The sequence below is a fragment of the Eleutherodactylus coqui genome, chromosome 13, assembly GCF_035609145.1.
Source record: "Eleutherodactylus coqui strain aEleCoq1 chromosome 13, aEleCoq1.hap1, whole genome shotgun sequence".
Classification (NCBI taxonomy): domain Eukaryota; kingdom Metazoa; phylum Chordata; class Amphibia; order Anura; family Eleutherodactylidae; genus Eleutherodactylus; species Eleutherodactylus coqui.
The window spans coordinates 45,482,683-45,497,992 of NC_089849.1; the positions used below are offsets into that span (position 1 = coordinate 45,482,683).

General features: G+C 44.7%; 1 protein-coding gene across 3 annotated transcripts in view; it reads right to left on the reverse strand.

The window, feature by feature from the left end:
• SKAP1 (src kinase associated phosphoprotein 1) overlaps positions 1–15,310 on the reverse strand; it is a 341,919-nt gene that overhangs the window by 72,610 nt on the left and 253,999 nt on the right. For all 3 annotated transcript variants that reach the window (XM_066586770.1, XM_066586769.1, XM_066586771.1), the window contains 2 exons: positions 4,479–4,544; positions 2,737–2,820 (listed from right to left, as the gene is read on the reverse strand). In XM_066586770.1, coding sequence (XP_066442867.1) covers positions 2,737–2,820; positions 4,479–4,544 — 150 coding nt within the window. The remainder of the gene's footprint in view (positions 1–2,736; positions 2,821–4,478; positions 4,545–15,310) is intronic.

Genomic DNA, 15,310 nt, shown 5'->3' on the forward strand with positions numbered 1-15,310 from the left:
TTGTGATTTGTTTTCTTTTACTTAAAGTTCATAACGTTATATAAGTAATAAGTTATAGAACACTCAGCCTATACCAAGCGGGTATTGATAGCAATTGATTGGGGTGGGCGGGTGAGTGGGAAAGTTTTACGGGTAAACTGCTTCCAAGTAAAGACCACCAGCAAGGTCTATGCCGCGATATTACTAACAACAGCCATTAAGGACAAGTCTGACGTCCTCCCGAAGCACGGAGTTAACGGCGGCTTAGTCAAACGAGAAGAGGTTTTTCACAAAGCTTGTACTATTGTAAGCTCTAATTTCACACTGTACGTACTGCAGAAAATTTCAATTTCATACTGTTTGTACCTCAGAAAAATTTAATAAAACACATTTTGAAATAAACATTTCCAGGAGGAGTAACAGAGGAACAACTTAAAGGGGTTGTCCCGCGCCGAAACGGGTTTTTTTTTTCTTCAATAGGCCCCCCGTTCGGCGCGAGACAAACACAAGGGATGGGTTAAAAAAAACAACAAAAAACTGTTTAGTACTTACCCGAATCCCCATTCTGCGGCGACTTCTTACTTACCTTGCTAAGATGGCCGCCGGGATCTTCACCCACGATGCACCGCGGGTCTTCTCCCATGGTGCACCGTGGGCTCTGTGCGGTCCATTGCCGATTCCAGCCTCCTGATTGGCTGGAATCGGCACACGTGACGGGGCGGAGCTACGAGGACCAGCTCTCCGGCACGAGCGGCCCCATTCACCAGGGAGAAGACCGGACTGCGCAAGCGCGTCTAATCGGGCGATTAGACGCTGAAATTAGACGGCACCATGGAGATGACGACGCTAGCAACGGAACAGGTAAGTGAATAACTTCTGTATGGCTCATAATTAATGCACGATGTACATTACAAAGTGCATTAATATGGCCATACAGAAGTGTATAACCCCACTTGCTTTCGCGGGACAACCCCTTTAATGCAGAGTTGTAAGAATTCTTTTCATTGGGATTGCAAGTCTTTACTAGCAGACCCTTAGAAGCATTGTGAAACACTTGTTTGCCTTTTAACTCCCAAATTCTGTACTAGTATTACGGGCATGTTGATTATACCTCTATTTCCATTGAAAAGCTATTTGATCCAAATAAACACTATCGAATACAACAAAATGTGTAACTGAAATCAGTACGGTCTAAAATAACACAACTTTCACCTAAAAACGGCTACTATGTTAATCAGAAGAGGCTTCTAATTGCTTTTCTCCGTTAATCTTGCACTTCCTGTCTTGCAGGAATCTCCGTAATAAGGTGGACATTTTAGTATACATTAAAAGCTATGATTTTTAAGAGCTGCTTTTTTTTGTGCATCTAGCGGAATAAAATAATTTGCATATTACATAACTAGTAAAAAATGTGCTGCTTTATTTAGAGGTCATAGAGCTGGTTTCCTCCTTCATGAGGCCATTGGGTTATTGGGACTACCAGCAGGACAGCTAGACATCCAGATGTGGAACGCCTTCCTTCCGGAACGTGTATACGTCCAGGAGGATACAGCTAGGCAGATCTATGGGAGCTTATGTTTAGCAGTACACAGTGCCATGTTTTTAGTCCTTTGTTACTATCATTGGAGAGAGCTGCAGAGTTTTACTATCTCAGATATGATTTGCAGAAGTAAATCTAATTAAGATTTTGGCCACACTACAGATTAAATTAAATGAATTGATGTACCCAATTATAAGAACATGGATGAAACATGGAAAAAGCAAGAAAAATAAAAACGATACTGATGAATTATATATAGATTTGTACATATAGTGCAGCATCATTATAGATGCCACTTAAAGGGCTATTCCCATTTTGATTTTGGCTTTTCATAGAGATGGGAAACTGCTGCCATGGCTACCGGTCGCCCAGCCAAAGTCTACAGAAGGATAAACCTTAGCACAGCGCTAGTTCCGTAACTCACATTCACTTCAATGAGAGCTACAGAAACAGCGCTGACAGGTGATCGGAGTACAGTGGTTGGAAGATGGAAATACTCCTTTAAAAGGTTGTACTACAATCCCCGTAGGATAGGTTGTAAAAGTCTGATTGGTGGGGATCTCCCATGTATCCTGAGAACGGTAGTCCCGTGTCCCCTCTCCTTCTCACTACACCCACCCACAGGGAAGGGGAGATTGAATGGAGCAGTGGACAAAGCATTTGCGATAGCAGTTCGTCCATCTTCAATGGGGCTGATGGAAATAGTGAAGCACAAGCTTACTGCTTCCTTGTGGTGGAAATGAAAAGATTTTACCAGTTCAAGGTGTTGTTTTAAGTTATAAAGTTACTCCCTATCCACAGGATGGGGGATAAGTTTATGTTCATGGGGGTCTGACCTCGGAGACCCCCACTGATCTTGAGAATGCAGGTCCAGTTGGTCCCTAGTCAATGGGATGAAGTTCGCACAGGCAAGCAGCTGCTCCATTCACTTCCGCGACAGTATTGGAGATTACTGAGTTCAAGCACTTTGGCAAACTCTGGCGCTGTAATTGAAGTGAATGGAGCAGTGGTGCGCCTGCGCCATTCACTCAGGAACTGACCCAATTCCTGTTCTCGGGATCATGGGGACCCAGTAGTAGGACCCCACTAATCATTACGTTATCCCTTCTCTTTCTGTGGATAGTGGGTAACATTATAACTTGACATAATCCCTTTAAGCCATTTCCAATGATTACATATACATATATTCAAGTTTCCAAGCTTGCTGTCTGACTTACCTTTCTCACTGGAGTAGTAACAAAAACTTATGTTAGTGAGAACGCACCATCTTTTTTGCCATTCTGACCCAAAGAAGCCATGATCTAGAAGAAAAAAAAAATGCAAATGTTCTTTAGGGTAAAGGAAGCCAAATGTGGAGGTGGCCTTATTTATTAAAACTAAAGCAGATAGCTAACAGCTGACCGCTTGTTACTGGAAACTATAGATGAGCGAGTATACTCGGTAAAGGCAATTGTTCGAGCGAGCATTGCCTTTATCGAGTACCTGCCCGCTCGAAATGAAAGGTTCGGGTGCCGGCGGCGGGCAGGAAGCTGCGGGGGAGAGCGGAGCGGAACGGAGGGGAGATCTCTCTCTCCCTCTCTCCCCCCCCGTTCCCTCCTGCTGACAGCCGCTACTCATCGCTCCCCCGCGCCCGCACCCGAACCTTTCATCTCGAGCGGGCAGGTACTCGATAAAGGCAATGCTCGCTCGAGTAATTGCCTTTACCGAGTATACTTGCTCAGCTCTACTGGAAACCCATCACCTTTTATCTACACTACGTTTTATGAATGAGCCCCTTAAAGTCACACATAATCCCAGACTGTTCTTGATAGTGGTCATTATCTAATAACTTGGTATGTATGGGTACTACATGTCAAATAAGAAAAAAACGTATTTTACCTATCGTTAGAGACCACCCTGTCCAGAAAGCAGCGGCCACAACCAGCCAGCCAGATGTAACATGACAAGGCAGCCATTCAGATGAATGACCATCCATATAACAGATGGACAGTCTGGGTCCATGGGATAGGGGATAACTAGCTGATCGGTATGGGTCTGACCGCTAGGACCCCGACCAATCAGAAAAACAAGAAGGGGGGTGGGGTATTCTCCACTTCCGGATGAGTCTATATCGCAGCTCCAACTAGAGGGATTTCTTTTGGAATGAAAAGCTGGCCAAGCATGAATGCTGCTGATCTATTCATTTCAATGGGGCTAACGAAAATAGCCGAGTATAGTGCTCAACTGTTTCCATCAGCCCCATTGAAATGAATGGATTTGCAACCCGAATGCACAACCAGCCTTCCATTTCAAATAGATATCACTCTAGTTGGAGCCTTGATACTGGTTGGAGCAGTGGGGCTCACCCGTCTACTGGATGGGTAAAAGCTTGAAAAAAGTCCCCTCACCGGAATATCCCTTTAAGGCCAAACTCAGGCGTATTAATACTGCTGTGATCTTGGAGTGCAGAATCCACAGCGCACATTCAAGGCAGTTAAGAGTACAATACATGTGGATGGGTTTTCAAAACTCCATGCACACGCAGTACAAAAACCCTTGGGGGAAATCAGAGCATGCTGTGGATGTTCAAATCTGTGGTATGCTCATTCTTGTGCAGAATAGTCACAGATGTCTACCATGGGCTTCACCCCTCACAATGCATAGGGTAAAATCTGCAGTAAGTGATGACATCGCCACAGACTGGAGGCAAAATTTCTGCTATGTCCGATTATAGCGCTACAGAGTAGTTCTCTATACGGTCTCATCGAGGTGGAGGGAGCCATGACTGTGGGACTCCCCTCTAGGACATCCATATGCCCTAATGGGGTGTAAGGAAAGGGGTTGTTCTTATGAAACAATCTCTTTACTTTCACAGATAATAAAAAGCTCAGAAACTTTAATAAGACAATCCAGCAAGAAAGATCAATTTGTATGATCCAGCGATCACAAGCGGTATGAGCAGCACCTCCTGACTACTTACCTCTGTTCCTCTTCTCCAGGTAGCCCTGTTTCAATATCTTCTCAGGCTCTTCTGCATCCCGAAATTCTGAAACAAGATGAACACAATGATATAGCAAGCAGGAAACTGATTGCAATGAAGAACAGGAAATGCATTATTAAAATCTCTCCCCCCCATCCCACCATAAAACTTGCTGATACAGGTTTCTCTTTGTCTGTTCTTCACTTGTAAGAGCAGCATTTTGAGCTCCACAACTATTTGTCCAACTTTGGGATGATAGGTTGCAAAAATAACAAGATATTTACTGACGTTATGGAGTCCTTTGGTTATTTAGTCACCCGCTTAGGCCTCATTCAGACAAATGCATATTTAGTCTGTGGATTTTACGGGCACACAGAAACCCATTATAGCCTATGAGACTATATGTCTGCCAACTTTGTGCACGTTATTTCCAAAGTTACCCCCTCTTAAACTCGTAAGGGACTCGTCCTAAAGGGTTAAAATGTTGCTGTGGATGTAGACTGTAAAATGCACCAAAATTTGTGCAAAAATCACAGCATATGCCAAAATTTGCATCAAATTTAGCATGGCAGAACAGAGCATACCCAAGGAATGCTTGCCGATTGACCGAGGTCATGACATAAGAGACAGTTTTTGCTTCAAAACAGCAGCACAATGACTAAAGTGAGGTGGCAGAAGCTGCGGACTGCAGAAGGGCTGCAGAAATTAGATGACCAAGAACGAGGAGTTGCTGCAGGCCCGAGGTCAAACTGAGAGGAGTACTACGATAACTACCAGCACTAACTAGTGTCCATACAGAAATAAAGAGAGAAGCGCTCACAACCCCAGGCTGCAGCAAACCGTAAGTGAGGCCGTCCTCATCCCAAAGCTAGGTGTGCATACAGATGGGAAAACATATAGTCAATATGTCTGTTGCAGCAGACCAAATGATGCACCGAGGACAGTGGAGTGCTTAATAAACCTTTGCTGCTGGATTTCCGATTTATGGACCGAGATACTTGCATAAGGGGAAGTGCTCGAGCTTAAATATTAGAGACTTTGCAAGTTGGACCTTTATATTACATCTCTAAGAGACTGTATGGCTAGATGTAGAGTGTTAATGATATTGCTTAGGTGGTAGTATTACGCATTAGCTGATCGCAAGTCATGAATCGGAGATACAAGTCCAATTGCTTAATCATTATCAATCTACTGTTTGTGTTCATTTCTCTGTCCTTAAATAAAATAAATATTACACCCCTTGCTAACTCCATCATATCCCGATTCCTGCATCGCTATACTTCACACTCATAACACAAAAGGCAGGAATGCCCTCAGCGAGTATATGTTAATTTTTACATACTGTCTTCGCAAATTCATGCAGGGCCGAACTTTTGCATGTAGTTTTGAGACAGGTTGCGAGCAAAATAAATTCTGTAATACTAATTCGGACAGTGCATATTAAAAAACCAAAGTATATTCGGAAACCAGACATCCTCCCAGCACCCCCCAGGCTTTTATTTACCAGAATGCAGGCGCTACGAGCTGTCAGTCCCATTTCAAGTTCCGTGATCTCTTCACTAATGTACTTATTAAACACTACACTGTAAATTAAGTCATTACCAATAAATGTCTGCTGTGGGTAATGGATTCTCCAGTACGGAGATCTGTGTGGTTAAATACCTGAAATGCTATTCTAGGACTAATCTGTGAAGAGTCAGGTGGAGACAAGAGAGCAGAGATGGTCACTAGATTTATGACTGCTGCACCTCTCAGGACAGACAAGCGATGCAGATGGGCAGCCAAGCAGTTAATAACAAAGGAAAAAAATTTGCATGGAAATTAAAATTCATGGCAGCTTATTTAAACTGCAGTGCATATTTATGGAATATTTAGTATGCTCGTATATGGCACGCACAACATGGGAGGAAATATGAATATTACATTACTGTCCCCAAACCAGCATCCAGGACCCTGCTGGCACGAGAATAACAAATGCTGCAGTAAAAAGTTTTATTTAGATGTTAAGTCTCCCGCCCGCAGCAGGATTTCAGAGAGTGTGCCGCACGCGCCCATCACAGCGCACTCAGGAATTGAATTACCCAGGGGGGAGACACTGCTGATGAGCTTTGCTGCGCTTATTTAATTTCATTTACTTTCAGTCCATTAGCAGCATGGGGCTTTCTGTATCCCCACAAGAATGTCACAGGCATGAAAATGCTGTATAAATTACAGGGAGATAAACCTTGGACTTAGAGTTCCATGAAAACCGAGAGGAGAGGTTCATTCCTCGCTTCTACAAATTTTTAGCTTGTCTTCTATCCAAGTTACAAGACGCTATTTCTTCCTCTGTAAATCGTCAAGGATTTCTACAGTGAAGTATTGCCAAATGCAAAAATATGGTCAGATCACAACCGGTCGCGTTATAAATTACGGCCTAGAAAATGTGCATGTGTGACAACAATAATACGCCGACATGCCAAATGTCATGGGATAGCAATATGTAAATTGATTATGAAGTGCTGTTACTTCAGGGGACGGCTTGGGAACGCCCACACCTCTATAAAGGCCTATTTAGACACAACGATTATCGCTCAAAATTCGCTCAATAGCCGTCTTTTAAGCGATAATCGTTGTGTGTAACGGCACTGACATCGTGCAGTTTTCGTTAAGCCGTCGCTCATCGTCGTTTTTCAGCCTGCTGAAAGACAATGATGAGCCTTATCAGGGATTCACAGCGGGATACAGCTGATACTATTGTTTCAGCTGTATTCCACTCCCTGATGACAGCTGGGTATGAAGCACAGAGCGGTCCAGCTCTGTTCTCTATACCCAGCATGGAGCGCTCGTCTGTATAACAGCCAGGCGCCCGGAGCGGGGAACACCCCACTTGTCTTCTGTATCCTCCGCTGGTAGCGAAGGTAATCGCTCATCTTGAGCAATCATCTTGCGCTATAAATGACACAACGATGATCGCTCAAAAGTTGCCTGAGCGACATCTTTTGAGTGATTATCGTTGTGTCTAAATGGGCCTTAAGCTGTCGTGTGTTATCTTGTGAGTGAGGCTGAACACTGGCCAATGTGCTCATGGCAAGGTAACATGAGTTCGAATGAGGCATGACCGTGGGTGCCAGATGGATGGGACATTGCATTTCTGAAGTTGTACATTTAACATTCCTCGTTCCACAGTGTCACACGAGTACCCAGAAAACATCACTGAAGGTATTACTACCCACAGCGGACAGCGCACTGGCTGCCCACGGCTGCTTAATGATTGGTAATATCTGGCTAGAACTGAACAGATAAGTAACATCCACATTCAATGCCGGAAGCCCCACATGTATATCCCGCAGGTCAGTGCAGCGATCTTTAGCTGGCATCGGCCATGGGAGCAGAAGATCCTCCAGAGTGCCACGCAACACCATGGCACCGGACACAGCACCTCACCTGGGCTCATGAGAGGACTGGCAACATGTGGTGTGTGGTCAGATCAGTCACAGTACCAATTCTTCAGGGTTGTTGTTAGGGTTCATGCATGTCGCACACCCCATGAAGCCATGGTCTCCAGTTGTCAATGCAGCACTGTGCAGGCTGGCGTGGTTCCATACTGGTGTGGGGTGTGTTCTGGTAGCATGGGCTGGGTCCACTGGTCCAACTAAACACATCATTGACCGATGCTCGCTGCTTGGTGACCATTTGAAGCCTTCCACAATTATGGGATATCCCAATAGGATAATGCAGCAAGCCATAGGCATAAGCTGATATATACACTGATATGAATTAAAGTATTATGTTAGTAATTAATCAACTTTCTCATTCTACTAGTAAAGCAGGACAAACCACACACCTTGATGGTAGAGGCTCTTGTACTGGGCGATAAACGCTATGATTGGCTTGTCCGAGAGGTTGTTACAGTATAGTCCCATGCTGTGGTAACTGCATGCGGTTGAAAGCCCACCCACGGTAGCCAATGGTACTGGGATTTTGCTGGTAGCAATGCCCATTTAACATAAAAATCTTCCACCACTGGTCACCATCGGTGGACAGGGTTTTGGCTGTATGTCGTTACCACTGTGTGGGCCCTCCCTATGTGTGTGTTCCCATGGAGTGTAAATGCTGAGGATTTTCTGTGTGGCATTTCCATGCAGACAATCACAGCATCTACAATACAAGCCATGAGGACACGGTTTTAGCAATACTCATCCAGGCGGTGTGGAACTGATATGTAGGGCATATTTTAAATAAGCAGCATGTCCATTGTTTGCTCCGGATTTTCATAGCGGATTTGCAACAGGACGGCTGGTAAATAAAAGAGGAGCTTGAACAATTTCAGAAAGAATGATCAATGAAGATCTACTATCGGCCAATGCAATGTAAACCAGCGTTCACAAGCATTAGCTGAATGTGTAGCCCATCAGAAGTATTCCACGTATTGTACCCCATTTACATGCTCTCGAACAATTAACATGCTATGGATTTTCCAATTCCACAGTATATTCATTATTTTAGTGCATTCTGCATGGAAAAGCCCCAGATTAGCCCCACTAAAATACAATGGAGCCGATATGCATGCTGTTCCACTGACACATCTGCAGCAGATGTTTTAGCACCAATGTGGATCTATTAAAAATCCCCCAGTGCAATTGCCTAAGGCAAATCTGAAAACACGTAAACCATGCAATCTATAGGGGAAGGTGGGGGGAGATAATATGTGAGGGTAGAAGCTGCCCATCTGGTAGCGTGGTGTCAGTAGACCTTACTGCAGGTTGTAGGCTTTTCTGAAGTGGAGGGTGTTCAGGTTGTCTTTGAAGATTTTCGAAGGTGGAGGAGAGTCTGATCGTTTGGGTTATTGAGTTCCAGAGTATGGGGGGTGGGTGGGGGGGGGGGCTGCATGGGAGAAATCTTGGAGACAGTTTGTGAGGAGCAAAAAGGAGGAGAGCAAAGAAGGAGGACCAGAGATTACATGTGAGGAGGTATTGGGAGATTAGGTCAGACATGTATGGAGAGAACAGGATGTGGACATCTTATAAGTCATTGTTAACATTTTGAGCAGAACTTGCTGGGCAATCAGTAGCTAGGGAAAGGATTGGCAGAGGAGAGAGGCAGAAGAATTATGAGCAGAGAAGTGGACTAACCGGCCAATACAGTGGAGGATGGATTCAAGAGGTGCAAAAATATTAGGTTGGAGGCTACAGAGGAGGATGTTCCAGTAGACCGGGTGGGAATTGATAAGGGCATGCATTAGCAATTTTGTTGACTCTGCACTAATATTCTGTTGGTGTAAATCAACCACCCTTTAGGACAAGATGCTAAAGAGATATTCAAAATGTGAAATTGTGTTAAAATTTGTCTATAAACTAAAAATAAAGACAAATATAAGGAGAAGAGAAGATTATTACATGGTTAGACAGACAACAATCATGGTAGCATATAGTTAGTAATCAACCTCACCCACATTCAACAAGACCACCATCCATCTCCTCACCTTTTGTCCAACCGTTCCATTAAGGAAAATCAAGTTCACAGCAATTACCACGCTTTGAGGAGCGCTGGAGTGTCTGTTTTTCCGAAACCTCCTTCACTCAAGAAGCATTGCTGCGCAACCTTTGTGGGTTTCAGGTTACTTAAAAGCATGCAGACATAAAAACTGAAGGGCTTCACGCTCCATTAAATTAGCCAAGTTTTGGTAGTGCACTGTTCAAGTTCTATCCATCCTTGTTCTAGAAACTTCAATTTATTCAAGAGAAGCAAACAGAGATGGCCTCGGTAGCATTAACAGCTTATTAAACATACTTAGGAAATTAGGAATACACAATTAAATGCAAAGGATGAACCCATCTGCCGGCTGCTTTGTGGTCTGCCAAAATGCTTGTCCCTCCAGCATTTTAACCCTTTCAAGGTTGATTCAATCGAATTTAAAACAAGTTTAAAACTATGGAACAAATATGTCCCCTGGTACTCAAAGGGTTAATCTGACACTTCATGCTGCTAATTGGCTAACTAAAGTGTCAAACGACCTCCTGATGGCTAAATAAAATGGCAACTATTCTATAGCGATTCTTCTGGATCTCTCCACAGTGATTGGTACCGCACAACAACAACTTCTGAGTAGGCGCCACAGTGCCTTCAGGACACTGTTCTCTCCTGGTTTGCCTCCTACCTCATTACATTCAGTGTATCATTTACTGGCTCTACTTCTACTCCTCTTCCTCTTGGGGTTCCCTCAAGGTTTGGTGCTAGGTCCCTTTCTATCTACACAGCCCCAATTGGACAAACCAATAGCATATTTGTCTTTCAGCGTCATCTCTACACCAAGGCTGGGTTCACATGGAGCGGATTTGCCGCGGCAAATCCGCATGCGGCCGCTAATCCCGGGATTAGCCAGCCATGTGGATGAGATTTCTCAGAAATCTCATCCACACAGGACCGCAAATCCGCTGCGGCTAAGCCGGCAGAAGCCCCGCTGCTGCGGCGCGGATTTGCCGACCGCAGCATGTCCATTCTTTTTTTCTTTCCACTGCGGCCGCGCTCTCCTCTATGGGAGCACCAGCCGCAGCGGAAGAGAGAGCGGCCGGGCCGCTTCAAAGCCGCAGCGGGTTTTTCTGCGGCGGTTCTCCCAGCGGAAATCTTGAGGTTTTTGCTGCGGCCAAACCGCGGGATTTGGTCGGGAATCCGCCCCGTGGGAACCCAGCCCAAAAGATACTGTATAATTCTTCCCATGACATCACCCTCAATGTTACAAAACACCTGTGATTGTCTGTCCGCTGTCCCTAACACCATGTTGTTTATATAAAACTGAATGTTTTAAAAATTTCCTGTATTTCCACCATTTAATACCCTACCTAATCCTAATATTTCCATTTCAATCTGTGGCACTACCACAACGCCTAGATAGCAGGCCCGCCGTCTTGCAGTCATATTTGACTCCCATTTTGCCTTCATTCCCTATATTCAGTCACTTTCACAATCCTGTCACCTGCAACTCAAAAACATCCCCATAATCCACCCTTATTTTACTGTGACTACATCAATAATGCTTATTGTTGTCCTGATCCATTCTTAGTTAGATTACTGTAAATCAAACCTTCCCCGCCTAAAACTCTTTCTGTCCAGCTGCTACACTGATGCCGCCACCCTGTGCCAGTCACTGCACTGATGCCTCCACCCTGTGCCAGTCACTACACTGATGCCTCCACCCTGTGCCAGTCACTACACTGATGCCTCCACCCTGTGCCAGTCACTACACTGATGCCTCCACCCTGTGCCAGTCACTACACTGATGCCTCCACCCTGTGCCAGTCATTACACTGATGCCTCCACCCTGTGCCAGTCACTGCACTGATGCCTCCACCCTGTGCCAGTCACTGCACTGATGCCTCCACCCTGTGCCACTCACTGCACTGATGCCTACACCCTGTGCCACTCACTGCACAGTTGCCTCCACCCTGTGCCAGTCACTGCACCGTTGCCTCCACCCTGTGCCAGTCACTACACTGATGCCTCCACCCTGTGCCAGTCACTGCACTGTTTTGCTAATGACCTTACACTTAGTTCCTCTTCAATCCGATCATTGAACTCCCATCTCTAAGTTTTTTTTTCCAAGCTGCACCAGTTCCCTGGAACACGCTACCCCAGACAATCAGGTTGATTCACAATGGCAGCAGTTTTAAGCCTGCCCTAAAAACATGTTTTGAGAGAGGCTTACCACATTCCCAATCTAACTTTTATCCAAATACCCTGTAACTACATTTCCCTTCAGAACCTGACCTCTTTCATCAAACTACTAACAACGACCTGTCCGTCCGTGCATGAGTGAGTGGGTTTGTTACATGCTTCGTCCCTGATCACATGATGGTGACGTCATCACAGGTTCTGTACGCACATGGCTGCTGTCCGGCTAGGTGTTTGTTAGTATTCTATAGCAACTGAGACCGCAGGAGGTTTGTAGTCCATCCGTAATCTGCACAAGAATGCAGAGCCTTTGATGACGTCACCGTCATGTGATAAGGGGCAGACCATGTAACTCCCTCTCTGGCAACGAAGGCCCTTGGATGACATCACTGTCATGTGATCAGGGACGGAGAATGTAAGTCATTTACTCGAGATGAGCATCACTGTCATGTGATCAGGGGCGGAGCATGACGATGACATCATCACAGGTCCTTCATTTTCAGTGCTGTGCTGCTTCTGATCCCTATTGTATGGGATGAACAATGTATGTAACAGAGCTGTGTGTGTGACGTGCATGTAGCAGAGCTGTGTGAGGCATTGCGCCACCAGAAACACTGGTACTGAATAATTTCCTATTACTAGTCCCATTATATTCCCCACACCCCATACACTTCATATCTGTACATTCACAGATACCGGCTGATGATCGGCTCATACAGCTTTATGTATGCAAACCAATGTAAAAGATGGCTACACCATTGTAAAGAAAAAACAAGTTTATCTCTTGTGTCCCCCCCCCTATTTCCTATAGACTGTAAGCTCTTGTGAGCATGACCCTCACTTTAAGTGTTCAAATTGTCTGTAGGTTTAGTACTGTATGTTATGTCTTATTTTGTCCATATTCCCTCTGACTTGAAAAAGGCTGTGGAATATGTTGGTGCGGTATAGATAAAGATTATCATTATTATTTCATGAAAGAGTAACAGATAAAAATGTAAGAAACTGCCATCTATGGGTGCACAACCATGCAGCTACATATACGTCCTATACAGCTTTAGATTATTGGACACAAGTTGACGGGGAAATCGGAGAAACCTTAGTCCAAGATTTACCTGAAAGGCCTACACAGACATTCATGTAAGGACTGCACAATGAACAGATGCACTGCCTCCACATAAGATGAAGGCAAGTAACATCAGCACTCAGGGGCATTTAAGGGTATGTTCACACTAAAAACCACACCAGCTGGTGCAGATCATGAGGCTGTTTTTTGATGAAGATCCACAGCACATTTCACTATTAAAGGGGTTGTCCCGCGGCAGCAAGTGGGGTATACACTTCTGTATGGCCATATTAATGCACTTTGTAATGTACATCGTGCATTAATTATGAGCCATACAGAAGTTATTCACTTACCTGCTCCGTTGCTGGCGTCCCCGTCGCCATGGTGCCGTCTAATTTCAGCGTCTAATCGCCCGATTAGACGCGCTTGCGCAGATGGGTCTTTTCCCTTCGGCTCGGCAGCAGCGGCGTTCTGGCTCCGCCCCCTTGTACGCGTCATCGCGTAGCTCAGCCCCATGACGTGTGCTGATTCCAGCCTCCTGATTGGCTGGAATCGGCACATGTGACGGGGCGGAGCTACGCGATGACGCGTAGAAGGGGCAGAGCCAGAACGCCGCTCGTGCCGGACCAACCAGAAGGGAGTAGACCCTTCTGTGCAAGCGCGTCTAATCGGGCGATTAGACGCTGAAATTAGACGGAGCCATGGAGACGGGGACACCAGCAATGGAGCAGGTAAGTGAATAACTTCTGTATGGCTCATATTTAATGCACGATGTATATTACAAAGTGCATTAATATGGCCATACAGAAGTGTATACCCCCACTTGCTATCGCGGGACACCCCTTTAACATTGAAGGGATGAATTCTGCTGTGGATTCGCAGTAAAAACAAAATTTTGACGAAGTTTTTGCCATGTACATTGATGTGGATTTTGGTGCACCAATTCCCCTATGTGTGAACGTACCCTTATTAATGGGTTTATTAACGGGAAACTGCAGTGACAACTTAAAATTCTCATATCTAGCTTTGGCTCATGGGTACATGTAAGCTTCATTACCCAGACACAGCCCCAGAGAAACTACAAGTGAAAATGCTGAATCTCCATGGGTTTTCCTATGACTCTACTAGGTGGTAAAGCAAATAAATGCATGCTAGTGATGGGTCATCACCACAGAACAAAATATATAGAGATCTGAAATTAGGCAAGAAAAAGAAACGCGGTCAAACGTGAAATAACAGAAGGGCAGAAACTCTAGTAGGAACAATGGCTGCATAATATGGGATCCTAGTTGGTAGTAAAGCTACAAAATATAACCCTAGTAGGTTATATCGCTACAGAATATAACATCCTAGCAGATATTATCACTACAGAATAAGATCCTAGCAGGTAATATGGCTACAGAATAGAAGATCATAGTTGGCATACAAAGCAATTCTTGGCTCTAGCTAGTGGGTTTTCCCGGGTGTCTGATATTGGTTGGGGTATACCATGTCGGAGCCTCTTGCCTTTCATGTCGCCCACTCGTGCATATCCACACCTCCTCCCAAACATTGTCCTCGCCCTCCCTCCTCTATTTTAATCTTCGCCTTTGCTTGCCCCTCTTCTTCTCTTGTTTCTATTACTTTCCTCCTTCTGGTTCATTTGTTTAGTTGGTTGGTCTAATGTTTGCTGTGACCTCGGCCGATACAGAGAACTAAAGTGCCTGTTTTGCGGACCTAGTGAGGTTCTCTAACGTTCTGCTTATACTTCGGGTCTCCACGTCTGCTACAACTGTTCTTATCTTTTTAAGAAGGGCGCACTGACTTGTATCAAGTCTTTATGAAGATCACTAGGACTTTTTCTTTTCACTATATACTGGGCTACAATTTTTCTTACTTTGGAATAAATGTAAACTTATATAAAGCTTTACAAAAAAGATTATAGTTGTCATTAGGGCTACAGAATATGTGGGATTCTGGGAGGTATTACAGCTAAACAATGAGACCCTAGCAGGCAATAGAACTAGAACATATAAGATCACAATGGGTATTATGGTTACACAACATATGACAGTCTATGAGATCGTACGGTGACATAATATGAGATATTAGTAGGTTTTACGGAATACAAGACCTTGTA